Source organism: Myotis nattereri (assembly GCF_964212035.1).
Source record: "Myotis nattereri genome assembly, chromosome: 7".
NCBI lineage: Eukaryota > Metazoa > Chordata > Mammalia > Chiroptera > Vespertilionidae > Myotis > Myotis nattereri.
This window is the reverse complement of record NC_138082.1, coordinates 10,353,738-10,367,974: the sequence shown is the minus strand read 5'-3', so window position 1 is coordinate 10,367,974 and position 14,237 is coordinate 10,353,738. Positions and strand designations below refer to the sequence as shown.

The window sequence follows — 14,237 nt, the reverse complement described above, 5'->3', positions numbered from 1 at the left end:
CACCACTTCCTGCTCTGGAGGAGAACTTTCTAGAAGGAAAAATAAAGCAGCAACAGAGTGTGTAGGTCACGTGGGTTGCTGAGGACTAGCCAGCTCTTTGAACCCAGTACCGGGGCTCCAGATAGCAGAGCTTGGCCGTGCCCAGTGATTGCACAGGCCTTGCACGGAGCAGTCCAGGGAGCGAGAAGCCCCGGCCAGCATCATGAGGTGACACTGCAGTGGTCTCACCTTCCAGGCTGCAGATTCTAGGGGCAGGGGCACTGCCTCTGAGCACACACTCTGGTCTCTGTTTTCTCCACCGCTTTAAGAGAAACCTTTGCACCACGGGCTACCCCTCACTTCTTTGCACAGGTTGGGCAGTCAGTACACTTGTGTCTTTCTGGAGCTGTTTACTCCTGGGGGCAGGACTGACCCTGAGCAAAGGCCATGAAAACGAAGCTAAATTGAACTAAACACCCACAAACACTGCGTAGAGACCTGGATTGCCTTGGTTTTAATAATTAGCGGCAATTTGCATAATTGTCTTGACTTCTAGACCTCAACTTCATTTATCTGTAATATGAAACGATTTCTAGAGATTTTAAATAATCTCCCAGATTCATGCTGGCTTAAAAAAACTGCTGCCATAATTTTGTGACATTTCTGACTTTGTACCTATTTCCTAATCAGAAACACACGGATGTCGTTACAGCTCTTTTAAAAAGCCAACGGCTTGAAGTGATAGGAACCCGAGTTCATACCTCAGCTCCTCCGCTTACTGGCTGTTACCTTGGGCAGGTTGCCTAACCTCTCTGAGCCTCATTTTCCTTATCTGTGAAACAGGATCATGTACTTTATCTCATAAGGTTACAGAGAGGCTAAAATCAGATAAACTAGTACATAACCTTCCACAGAATGCAGAGGCTGGTAAGGCTGCTTTCTCAGATTGGGTCTGCTACCCACACCTGGATTTAAGCAAAAAAGGACTTACAGAGAGGACTCAATCAGTCCCCCCAGAGCGATCCCCACCCACTGAGGCTGATTTGGAAAGTAAAGAAATCATCACGGTCCTGGCTGGTTTGGCTCAGTGGATAGAGCCTCGGCCTGCGGACTGAAGGGTCCCAGGTTCGATTCAGGTCAAGGGCACATGCCTGGTTTCAGACCCGATCCCCAGTAGGGCGTGTGTAGGAGGCAGCTGATCAGTGATTCTCTCTCATCATTGATGTTTCTGTCTCTCCCCTCTCCCTTCCTCTCTGAAATCAATAAAAATATATTTTAAAAAAATCATCATGTTACCAACTTAGAGAAAGTCCCTCCTGACAAAGTGCAATTCATGGCTACTAAAATTAAAGTCTTAAAGAAATAGATTAATAGCTAATCTTTAGTGAGTCCTTATTCTGCATCAGGCATTCTTATAAGCCCCTGACACATTAACTCAGCGGTTCTCAACCTGTGGGTCGAGACCCCTTTGGCAGTCGAACGACCCTTTCACAGGGGTCGCCTAAATACATCCTGCATATCAGATATTTACATTACGATTCATAACAGTAGCAACATTACAGTTATGAAGTAGCAACAAAAATAATTTTATGGTTGGGTCACAACATGAGGAACTATATTTAAAGGGCCAGAAGGTTATTAACTCCTTTATGTCACAACCACCCCATGAGATAAGTACTGTTAGTGTCCCCATTTTACACATGATGGGGAAAAAAAGCCCGGAGAAGTTCAGTAACTTACTCAAGGCCACACAGTAAGTGGTGGAGCTAGGATTTGAACCCAGGGAATCAGGCTGCATAATCAATGCTGCTGATCACTGTAATGCTGCCTAAATAGTACTCTCCAACCCTTCCACACCTACTATTTTTAAAAGATTGGAAAATCTTTTTTTTTAAAAAAATATATTTTTAAAAAAAAAATATATTTTATTGATTTTTTACAGAGAGGAAGGGGAAGGGATAGAGAGTTAGAAACATCAATGAGAGAGAAACATCGATCAGCTGCCTCCTGCACACCCCCTATTGGGGATGTGCCCGCAACCCAGGTACATGCCCTTGACCAGAATCGAACCTGGGACCCTTCAGTCTGCAGGCCGATGCTCTATCCACTGAGCCAAACCCGATAGGGCTAGAAATTCTTTTTAAACATTAGCATTTATCGTTCCTGACAGGCAAATGCCTTCTTTAATGTTCTGCAGTGACATTTCGCTGCATTAAGGACTGTGTGAATGACCTTTATGGAGCTCAGCTGCAGCCTGCCCGCTGCCATGAGGCAGGTAATGTGTTTGACTGACTTGGTTGTTGCTTAGATTCGGCCATGTTCTGTGCTGTTTACCCTCTATTGCCCTTGGCGGGGACCTGGGATCCTCGTCAGGGTTCACATTCCGCACATGGATTTATGCTACGGAAGATGTGAGGCCTGGGGCGAGTTTCCCTAGCTGTTGTCACTCAGTTAGCTGTGAAAATGGAGGCGGCAGGATACTTGTGTTAGCAGAAACCTTGCTGAAAAGCTCCACCAAACCCAGGGGTTGGGCGACCGTAATATGGTATTGTCTCATATGCAGAGCAGTGAAGCCTTTTTAAATGAGTATGAAAATTACTTTTGTCTAGAATGCCAAGTGAAAGCTATAGCAAAAGATGCACACAGAAAAAGATCAGGTTCAGGGTGAAATCCCAAGCCCACGACTGCACATTCATCTCCAGTAAGCTCCCCTGGTCTCTCTCACCCACGGGGGTCCAGGTGCCCCAGGGAGAGTCACTGAAGGACTACGGTACGCGAATTACTTCATTTAGTCTTCAGGCAACCTTGCGGTTCCAGCCTCAGTTGCGGGCACGGAGGCAGAGAGGTGGAGGTGGGGGTGGAGGTAGTCCTATTCCAGGGCCCGTGCTCTCCACTCAGGTGCCCAGAACGCTGCTGTAGCCTAAACAGAGCATCTGACGTGAATTGGGGAAAAGGCGCCCCAGTACGAGGGCCACGTGGGCAAAGGAGCCCTTCTGAGTGGGCACACCCAGGCCTGGGCGCAAGCCTAGTGGGCAGCGCAGGATTTCAGCTCGCACCTGCTCCCTCTGCTGGACGCCTTTGTACAGCAAACCACAAGCAGAACCCAGGCGGGCCCACCCTGCTTCACTCCTTGAGAACTCGAGTCTCTCACACGTGCTTTCACTCCTGCAAGAAGCGAGGAGGAGAGAGAACAGCTCTGCTGCCCGAGCCTACCCCACGCAGCGTCGCCCAGCAGCACGTGGAGAGGTACGTCACCCAGCAGGTACGCCCAGGGGAGAGCTAGTGTCTCGCTCAGGGACTGCGACTATTAACTCTGCCAAAAAGCCCAGTTCTGGGCCCAGTAGACTCATCATCATTATGAAATGGAGCATCGTTTTTGGAGGAGGCCGCCCTCAAGCAGCTCTGGGTCTCTAAAGGTGCTGCTCCCTGTCTGATGACGGGATATTATCCCTCCAGGCCGGGAACCGCAGCTCCCTCACCTGCATGTCCAAGCCCCTGTGAAAGCAGGAAACAGAGGGAGGTGCCTGCGGGGCCTTTTGTAACCCGCCCCCCCCCACCTCCCCCAGTCTCCACTCTCTTCCATCCATCTGCAGCCACTGGCAGGAAGGAAATCGTTCAGTAAGTAAGCGCATGTTATTATCAATCAGTTGGCTTGTGATGCACTAAGAACCCATGAGAGTTAGACTGAGCACTTTGGTCTGCATTCTGACTCCAACCCATGACCTGGGAGGAAATGGAAGGGTGGTCACTCCCCATTAGCGTCCTTGAGCGGGCGAACTTCATCCGGCAGCTACTGTGGTAAGATTCTAAAGCCCAGCCCAGCTGTGTCTCTACCTTGGGTGTCTTGATGATCTTCTCTGAGGGGTCCCCCTGCTTCTTCATGGTGGTCCAGTTCATCTTCACTTTCCTATTCGGTTAACACACAACAAAAGCACGTAAGACCAAAAGAAGTGCCAATACTCCAGCAGTCCATGCCTTTTGGTAAAAAGGAACCCCATGTTCTTAGTTGTCTCGTCTCTTTTTATGTCATCTTACTTTAACTTAAGTGGACAGGAAGTCTGCTACCAGTGTGAACGGCCCTGAAAAGCTGGGTGGCTTAGCCACAGCGCCGAGCAATTTAGGTTCTTTGTTATCCTCGTGTGGGAGGCTCATCCTCTCCACCTGTGCAGGGCTCAGTGCCTGGCGTTCACCGGTGTAAACGGGGATGGGGGGCGCGGGGCGGGGAGGTGGGGTGAGGGGTGGCAGGGAGAAGAATGTCATAGACCAGGGGTGGGCAAACTTTTTGACTCGAGCGCCACAATGGGTTCTTAAACTGGACGGGAGGGCCGGAACAAAAGCATGGATGGAGTGTTTGTGTGAACTAATATAAATTCAAAGTAAACGTCATTACATAAAAGGGTACGGTCTTTTTTTTTTTTTTAGTTTTTTTTTTTTTTTTTTTTTTTTTAAATTAAATCTTTATTGTTCAGATTATTACATTTGTTCCTCTTTTTTCCCCCCCATAACTCCCCTCCTCCCAGTTCCCGCCCCACCATCCGCAATCACTCCCCACCCACTGTCCTCATCCATAGGTGCACGATTTTTGTCCAGTCTCTTCCCGCATCTCCGACACCCCTTTCCCCCCCAAGAATAGTCAGTCCATTCCCTTTCTATGTCCCTCATTCTATTATAATCACCAGTTCATTCTGTTCCTCAGATTATTTATTCACTTGATTCTTAGATTCACTTGTTGATAGATGCATATTTGTTGTTCATAATTTGTATCTTTACCTTTTTCTTCCTCTTCCTCTTCTTAAAGGATACCTTTCAGCATTTCATATAATCCTGATTTGGTGGTGATGAACTCCTTTAGCTTTTCCTTATCTGTGAAGCTCTTTATCTGACCTTCAATTCTGAATGATAGCTTTGCTGGATAAAGTAATCTTGGTTGTAGGTTCTTGGTATTCATCACTTTGAATATTTCTTGCCACTCCCTTCTGGCCTGCAAAGTTTCTGTTGAGAAATCAGCTGACAGTCGTATGGGTATTCCCTTGTAGGTAACTGAGTTTCTTTCTCTTGCTGTTTTTAAGATTCTCTCTTTATCTTTTGCTCTTGGCATTTTAATTATGATGTGTCTTGGTGTGGTCCTCTTTGGATTCCTTTTGTTTGGGGTTCTCCGCGCTTCTTGGACCTGTAAGTCCATTTCTTTCACCAGGTGGGGGAAGTTTTCTGTCATTATTTCTTCAAATAGGTTTTCAATATCTTGCTCTCTCTCATCTTCTGGCACCCCTATAATTCGGATGTTGGTACGCCTGAAGCTGTCCCAGAGGCTCCTTACACTATCCTCGCATTTTTGGATTCTTTTTTCATTTTGCTTTTCCGGTTGGGTGCTTTTTGCTTCCTCGCATTTCAAATCATTGACTTGATTCTTGCGCTCCTCTGTTCTGCTGTCGGGAGTCTGTATAATATTCTTTATTTCAGTCAGTGTATGCTTAATTTCTAGTTGATTCCCCAATATAACATCGAGGGTCTCATTAGTTTTCTTGTAGATCTCATTAAGTTTATCGGCGGCTTCTAAACAGTTCTTGAGAGACCTTAAAAGTGTGGTTCTGAACTCTAGATCTTCCATTGACAATTTTGTCCTGTTTCTTTGTCTCCGCATTTTGTTATGCTTCCTTGGTGCACCCCCTAGTGGTCTTTGTGCGCAGTCTTATAGTTAAATCTTGTAGCTAATTCCAGGGAGGGTTTGACCTCCAGGCCAAGTGGCTATGAGAATCAGCTGTGTCTGCAGTGAGAGAACTTCTGTCCTCTAGGGAGGTGCTAATCTAGCCTTTGCCTGAGGCTATCCGGCAAATGCCTCTGTGCAGGGCTTGGGCGGGGCGGGTCGCACAGGATCAACAGGGTGGGCCGGAGAGAGAGCAGTGATGGCGGCTCTCAGTCCTGTCCCCAGGGGCTCTGCCTCTCTGAGTCCCAGCACCCGCTGCAAAGCTCGGAGAGAAAGCTGCACTCGCTCTGACCGAAGCCAGGCAGTCCCACTTCTCCCGTTTGAGTCTGGGTCCCTAAAGACTCGCCAGGATCTGGAGCTCAGAGTCTGCGACTCCCTCCCGATTGAAAACGCCAACCGCGCCCTCCGCCGCCAGCCTGCTCCACGCACTCCGCACCTCAGAATTTGTCTTCAGCACTGCGCCTCCTCTGAGTGTCCGTATGCGTTTCTCTTTCCTCCTAGTTGTAGGACTTCCACTCAGCCAGCGTTCCAGTGGTTTTGGGTGATGTCCGTTCTGTCTTTTAGTTTCACTTTTGAAGTAGTTGTTCAAAGCAGCAAACTCCGGCGTTAACCTATGCCGCCATCTTGGTTCTCCTCTTTTTTTAGTTTTATTCATTTCAAACGGGCCGGCCCGCGGGCAGTAGTTTGCCCACGGCTGTCATAGACTAAGGCCAGCTGGTGGAAGGAATCGGGGAGCCTCCAAGGACTTGGGGGAGGGCCCATGTGATGAAAGCAGAGACTGAGAGAAGTGGGAAGGGTGGGAGGAGTCAGACCTCCTAGGCCCTGATGGTAGCGTAAGGACTTTGGTTTTTATCTTGGGAACAAATGGGAGGCCCTGAGGGTTTAAAGTCAGGGAGCAAAAGGGTGAGACTGGCCTTTCGTGGAGTGTCCAGGATTATCACGGTTTGGGTTTCTTATCACATTTAATTCCCTCTTCCTTCTTTCTCTGAGTCTCGTAAGCTGCTTGCAATCCTACTGTCCAGATCTCCATGACTGTGGCTCTCAATCCTGGCTGCATATTAGAACTCTTCACGGAGCTTTAAAACGGACGATTCCCAGGACCTAACCTCAGACATTAAAATCAGACTTTCTGTAGCTCTGGCATTTTTAAGGCTTCTTGGCTGATTCTAATACACAGCCAGGGTTGAGAATCACAAATTTCCTCTGAAGTGTTGGAAGGGCGGCTCTTTAGTGGCCAGAGAGATAGATGTGGCAGGTAGAGCCGGTGCCCCCGGGGAAGCCCCATGTGTCTGATGAACCAGCCCTTGGCCTTCGCCCCCTGGATCTCTGATTAGTCCACAGTTTCACTTCAGCTGCAGGGAAGGAATCTGGTGCTGGAAGTCTCTCCTGGAAGCCCCTTTAGGGACAATCGGTTTTTCAGTTTATTATCAAATACTCACGCTGCTTTGGGAAGAGACAATTCATTTTTTGCTAATTTGTTTGACATTCTCTCCTCACGGGAGGGCTTTTTACCTGTCGTGTTTCTCACTTGGTAACTTAGTGTTTGTAGCTGATGAATTAGTCAAACATAAAAAAGCCGGAGCAGTTAAGTCATTTTCTTTCTTTTGCATGTTTGCTTGTGGAGACAAAGCAGAGTTGGCCTAATGCAGTAAAAAATTCACCCCTGGATACATGGAAAGGTTTAAAAAAAATTATTGCAGGAAAAACCTGCCTCAGTCATACTAAAGTGCTAAGGTCGAAGAGTAGAAAGAAGCTAAATTAAAAAAAAAAATCCCTGTTTATAAATCCTTTTAATCTAACAGGAACCTTGAATCTTAACAATATGCAGCTACAAGCCTTCTGGGGCAAGATATATTCTCATTTCACAGATGGGAAGATGGAGGAAGAGAGTCAGGAATTTGGGAATAATATTTTGGTGAGTCCCTGTTAGAAAAAGAAATAGTGTTGCCCTGGCCGGTGTGGCTCAGTTGGTTGAGTGTTGTCCCATGCACCAAAAGGTCGCCGGTTTGATTCTTGGTCAGGAAACTCAAATCCCAGCTCTGTTATTCTGGCCAAGTCATTTGCTCTTCATCTGCTCATTTAGCTCAGGAACATTAACTGAGTGTCTGTTGTGTGCCAGGCACTGTGCTAGGCACTGGGGGTAGCAAGCTGAAAGACCTATTGGTAAGAAACTCACTGACTTACAGAAAAATGACAAGAAATCTCAACCGTTGCACTGCAGTGTGGTCAGTGTTGTGACAGATCCTGACAGATTTCTGCAGGACCTCAAGAGGCGAAGCTAAATTGGGCCGGGGAAGGTTTGCCACCAGTGGAGCTGGCGCTCAGTCCTGCAGAGAAGGGCAGGCAGGGCAGTTCCCGCAGAGGAAGCCGCGTGCTGGTTTGGGGGTGGTTTGATGTGTCTGTAGTGCATGGACAGTGGGACTCAGACACAGGCCAGATCTTACGTGGTGCAGTTTGGGGTTTAAAAAAAAACGCCTGCATTTGTTATATTTTTCTATTTATAAAAGAAATACATCTTTGATGCTGGGATTTAATGGGAAGGCGAATGGGGACACGGTGAGGAATCTCAAGCAAACCAGGGATATGACTAAGCTGAATTTAAAAAGAGCACTGGCAGCAGTGTGGTGCTGTAGGGCTGAGGAGGGGGCAGGCTGGGTGGGGATAGAAACTAACACTTTGCAAGCACAAACTGCAGCACGGAAGCCAGAGAGACAGTTGGGGTGCCGGTCTGGGAGCCCGACTGCCTAGGCTGAAGGCCTGACCCCCCCCTGCGCTTCTTGCCTCGCAGATCACGCGAGTTATTGAACCTCTGAGCCTTCTTCAAATGACAGGGGTGGGTCAGGTGACCCTAGTTCCCACCTGTCCTTGGAGAACCTTACACCTGCCAGCTACCCTCACATACAGCACCCCATCTGAGCATGGCACGTCTAGGCCCATAGCAGGCTTTCGTAAGGAACTGTGGGAAGGATGGAGGAGCATGGGGTGCAGAAGTCAGACATGGGGCTCCGGTTGACTGTGAGCCAGCGGTGCGACCTATTGTTGAACCCAGGCTTTCCATCTGTGAAATGGGAGTGGTGATCAATATTGTACAGATTTCTTAAAAGGCTTAAGTAGGAAAATACATTTGGAAATTCTGTGTAATACCATGTAACAATGCATCTGAAAGACTAATTTCAATACCTTCTTAATGATGGAAGAAAATCAGGATCTCATTTGAAAATTTCAACTTCAAGATAGTACAACTTTTTATGTGTATTAAAAAGAACCCATACTTTTTCTTTAAAAAAGAAAACTGGTTTATGAAAAATTATAAGGTATCTTGTGAATAAGATTAAAATATATTGCCCAGCTGGTGTGGCTCAGTGATTGAGCATCACCCTATGAACCAGGAGGTCATGGTTCGATTCCCGGTCAGGGCGTGCAGGAGGCAGCTGATCGATGGTTCTCTCTCATCATTGACGTTTCTCTCTCCTTCTTCCTTCCTCTCTGAAATCAATAAAAATATATTTAAAAAGATTAAAATATATTGAATCCCCCCTCCTTTCCCAGGTTCTGAAGCCAGAACAAAGGGATACAATTAAATTCTTCATAGGAACAGACTAGGTAGACCTCAGGATCGGGTATTGTAGGTTTTGTGGCTTTGAATCCTAGTTTTCTTCGCTGTCAGCCTTGTGAGTCATCATCTCATCTCACCAATCCTCACTTTCCTAATCTACACAGTGGAGTTCTGCACACGTACCAAGAGGGAGGTGGGGAAAATGAAATAAGATTCAGTATGTGTGGGGCCTGGCTCTTAGCAGGGATCAATCAGTGTTCCTTTCTCTGTAAATTGAATCCTTTATAGATGTGAACACTCTTTGAAAATTACTATTTCATATAATTCTTGCCTCACTGTTGAGAGGCAGGTATGGAGATCCCAGTATTATTATCTTTATTTTCCTAAAGAGAAAGTGGAGTCCCAGAAACCTTACAAGGTCACTCAGGGTCACTCCCGGTCTGATCCTTTAATATAGATAAGAGTCTACTGGGCCTCTTTCTTTAGGAAATGTAATAGGCCCCATGCCCTGAAAATTTTTCCTTGCAATATTATTGTTCACGTGTCCTGGAATCATTGCATTTCAAAACTAGCTTGTTATCCCTCTACAGCTGTCCCATCAGTGGCCAAGGAAGCACGTTTAAAGGACTTAAGGCACCGAAACTTCTTTCCTAAGGGGCCGCTCCGTCTCTGAGCAATGTTGGAAGCCAAACATTATTTCCCTGTTACTTCCACTCACTGGACCATGCTGGCCCTCCCCCACATGATCACAGTGGCAGGGGCAGTCACCCTCTGCCTGGTGGGATGTGCCCACACCTGCCTGCATAAGTGAAACCTGGGGCTGGCCCCAGACAGGGGGTGTGGGTGTTGGGCAATGCTGCTCCAAGCCTTGCACTGATTTCAAGCAGGTTCCTCCTCTACCTCAAGTTTGAGGGCACCAAGCGATACCTGTCTGTGTGATGACTGTAAGGTGGAGCTTTTCTTGATTCTTCACATCTTCTGGGTATAACGTACCTATCCTTTGATGTCAATGTTGAGTATAAGCATAGTCAATTCTATATCTAGTATTAATTGGTGTTATTGCTATTTCCCCCCCCCCCACTCCCTAACCCTGACAATTTATTAAAGTTCTTGAGGGGGGGGGGGAGAATCTCTGTTATAATTTATTCATCAATTACCCTTTCTTTTTCAAAAATAGATTTAAAAAAGTGCTTCAATTTTTATGTGAACGCAGATTCCTCTGGATCAATCATGTGTTCCCAAATCTAAGCCTGATAAGATTTTCTTATAAAATGGGCTAAAAGTGTTACAGCCTTCAGTGTTTAAGGAGGTTCTTAAATTTGAGGAGGATTCACGTTAACAACTAAGAAAGGAACGAATCTCTCCCATCGTTCTCTCCCTGGGCCTGCCTCTGCGACAACACTGTACTGGGTAGCATTTGTTTCTCTTCATCTCCCCCTTAGTTGTGGTCTTGTGGGCAAGGATGGTCTGGGGGTCAGAAAGCTTGGTGTGTGCTCCATGAGTCCCCTACAGAAGCAGGCTGAGTTACAACTTCTGTATCGGGGAGAGGGTGGACTGGAAAGTGGGCCTTCAGAGTGACAGTGCCTTTCTCTCTATAATATGGTGTATAATATGTGTAGTGTATATACATAGATGGCGTATGATATATAACGTAGTGTGTAATAATAATATGACGCCGAAATTGCTGAGCGAAAAGTGCAACACAAAAGCCTTGTGGACACTAAATACACAAAAAGTTACTGTAAAATTCCTCACTCTGAATTCTGCGGTTTCTAGATGCTCCATAAACATCTCCTTATCTCACTTTCGTAGCAATAAGCACCTTTTAACATACTGTACCCATTGCCTGGAGCGGGATAAGGATCTCAGTCTGTTTTGTTTGCTGATGACGTATCCCGAATGCCCAGCAAGAGCAGACACATACTAGGTAGAAGATGCTCACTATGGGTTGAATGAATGAACAGTGACAATGATGGTATTACCTCATCCCAGAAAGTACCAACCACAATTCTTCAAGCCCTAAGGGGAGAACTAAACGGTTGCAAAGAAAAGAAAAAAAAAGGCTGGTTTCATTAATATAAGTGTTTTGGGCTAAACTAGGTTCCTACAAAATTCACATGATAAAGTCCACCCTCAGCACCTCAGAATGCCACTGCATGTGGAGACAGGGTTGTTAAAGTGGTAAAATGAGATCATCAGAGTGGGCCTTAATTCACCATGAGATAAGGACACCGACAACCCCAAAGGGAAGATCGTGTGAAGATACATGGAGAAAAAGGCTATCTACAAGCCAGTGAGAGGCCTCAGAAGAAATCAAACCCGCTAACACCTTGATCTTGGACATGTAGCCTCCAGAATTGTGAGAAAATAGATTTCTGCTGTTTAAGCCGCTCAGTCTATGGTACTTGGCCCTACCAAACTAATACAATAAATGCGAAATCAAGGCAATTATTTTGAATGCTTGTAGCAAATATCTTTTGTTGCCCAGAATCATTCTCTCTTCTTCAGATTTTAAAGATCCTGTTTTCCTTTTTGAGATACTTCTCCCCTCCCCACCCCTCGTCCCTGTGGTTCCAGGCTGGGCCAATCAATGTATTCCACTCCCCTGGCCATGTTGATTCATTTGAGCATGGACATGTGACCCAAGTCGGGTCAATGAGATTCATTTCTAGAATGACCTAGAAAAGAAAAGCCGGTGGTCATCTTGCCACCACAGGGAAGAGCCCATCTAAGAGGAAACAGGAACGCAGAGCCCAGCCATGCAGGGAAGAGATTTGGGGCAAATACAGGACTCTGACTCAAAGCCCCACCTTGCAGAGCTGAGAAGGGAGTGGACCAGAGAAAATGTAACACGAGAACTCTGGCTTAGTGGAGGTTAGAAAGGTGACCCTCATGGTCTGCAAAGTCCCAGCCAGTCTACAGCACTGGCTAAAAGCCACAAAGCGTGTATGGGGTTTCTGTCTCTCCTAGTCACTTCTTATCCAAGGGCTGGGATTTAGTCCTCTCTAGAGAGGGTAGCATGAAGGATCTGAGTCCCTTCCATCCCAAGCCTTGCTTTGTTCCCGACAACTTTCTTTTACTCCATGGTCATTTATTTCTAGTTCATTCAGCTCTCAGGTGGGCAAGAATGGGTAGGAAGAAGACCCTAAGCCATAGGCTATGGGATGAAAAGGGGGATCAATTTATGGGGCATTTATGGCTACCTCCCACGTGCAGGTGCGGTGTTAAATTGGGCAGAAAGGAGTACTGCAAAGATGGACAAATGGCATCTCTGCAACAGGCACTCAGTACCCTAACCTAGGTGAGAAGCTGAGCTCGGGAGAACAGGAACCAAGATGAGACATCTGGAATAGGATGTGCAGTTGACTTCTAAATAGCTAACTCAAGAACTAGTCTTCTCCACAGTAGGAATACCAGCTCTACCAAGTTACAGTGGTAAAATGGTAACAATTATTTGAACTGCTATTAAGATAAAGTGAATTGTATCTGCCTGTTTTATTATGGGGTGGTTCAAGTTCAAGGTTATCCTTTCTCCTCTCTGTTCCCTGTCCCTCACCATCCCAACCAGATACCCAACTGATTTGTCCCTGGCGGCTGGCTGCGATTACTGTCCTAATTTGTTCTTTCTTCATCTGCTACAAACTGCCTATTTTCTGTCCCTTGTGATAAAGCAGGAACTCTGAGGGACTTCTGAAGCTGTTTTGTACCATGCAGAAGTGTATTAACCGGAACGCCTGCGTGTGTGTCTATAAACCCCCTCGTCCTCTCAGTGTGAGATCACCTTCAGGAACGGTGTCATGTCGATGAGCAGCTTGCGCGTGCAAAATTCTTTTCTGTTTGAACATATCAGCCCTTTATTTATACAACTTTGAGGCTCTCCTGCCTTCTGAGCTGCTGCCTCGAAGGTCCGCAGGGCTGCCTGTGAAGAGAAGCAGAAAGCCCACCTTTCATAGGAATGATATACAGTGCGACCAGAGTGAGTCTAAATCCCCAAATATTTATAGAAAGTGACTTTTCATCGCTGGAACACTAATAGTAACACCTATTTTTACCAGGGAAGACACAGGGGACCCTATGTACACAGAATAACCCGAGACTGGTTATTAATTCATACCTGGAGCTGGTGTGATGGGGAAGTGGAGAAAGACACATTACTATGTTCCAGGGTTGTAATCACTTTACTTAATCCTCACAACTACCCTGTGAGGCAGATACTCTTATTCCCATTTCACGGACGAGGAACCGGAGGCTCCAGGAGGTGAAGTAACTTGCCCAAAGCCACACAGTTGAAATCCCCATCTTCCCAAGACTCCTTTCTTAATGAGATGGTTTTGATACTTCTGTAGCTTCCATGGATGGTTATTAAATCTGCCTTGCACCAAACAGAGTTATAGCCAGGTTCCAGTTTATTTCCAAATGTGAAACATGTTTGCCGCGTGAGGAAGAGTCACTTGAGCAAATCGAGCAGAGAGGGAAGGAGGAATGAGCGAAGAGAGGAGTCTGGGAGGTCCCAGGGGCTCCGGAGTCTTGGGGCCTTGCCTTCTCCTGTCACCACAACATGCAGATGGTGCCCTGTTCCAATGCACAACACAGTTGGATCTGAAGTTGCTTTCCAGCCCAAGCCTTTCCAGCAGCATGGGGGATTGATTGTTCTGAGATGCGAACCAGTGTTCCTCCTCGGCTTAAGACCTTCAGCAGCCTTTGCCCGCAGGATGAAGGCCAACCGGCTAAGAAGGTTTACAAGACCCTTTCTGCCTGGCCCTGGACAATCTCTCCTGCCTCATTTAGTCACTCAACAGATATTTATTGAGCGACGTTTCTATGCCGGGCAGAGCAGATGCGGCAGCGCAAGAAGCAGACAGAGGCGCCACCCCATGAAACTGCACATGCATTCCACCGAGAGGGAGGTAATGAGCAAGTAGACCGTAAGTTACGTCTGAAGGTGATTCGTGATATAGAGAAAAATACAGCCAAGAGGGGAGCGGGGAGTATCTGGGA

General features: G+C 46.7%; 1 protein-coding gene across 1 annotated transcript in view; it reads right to left on the bottom strand.

The window, feature by feature from the left end:
* Nucleotides 1-14,237, bottom strand: part of KIAA2012 — a 97,317-nt gene that overhangs the window by 23,695 nt on the left and 59,385 nt on the right. The window contains exons 9-10 of the mRNA XM_081095353.1: nt 13,021-13,158; nt 3,814-3,886 (exon numbers count right to left, since the gene is read on the bottom strand). Coding sequence (XP_080951479.1) covers nt 3,814-3,886; nt 13,021-13,158 — 211 coding nt within the window. The remainder of the gene's footprint in view (nt 1-3,813; nt 3,887-13,020; nt 13,159-14,237) is intronic.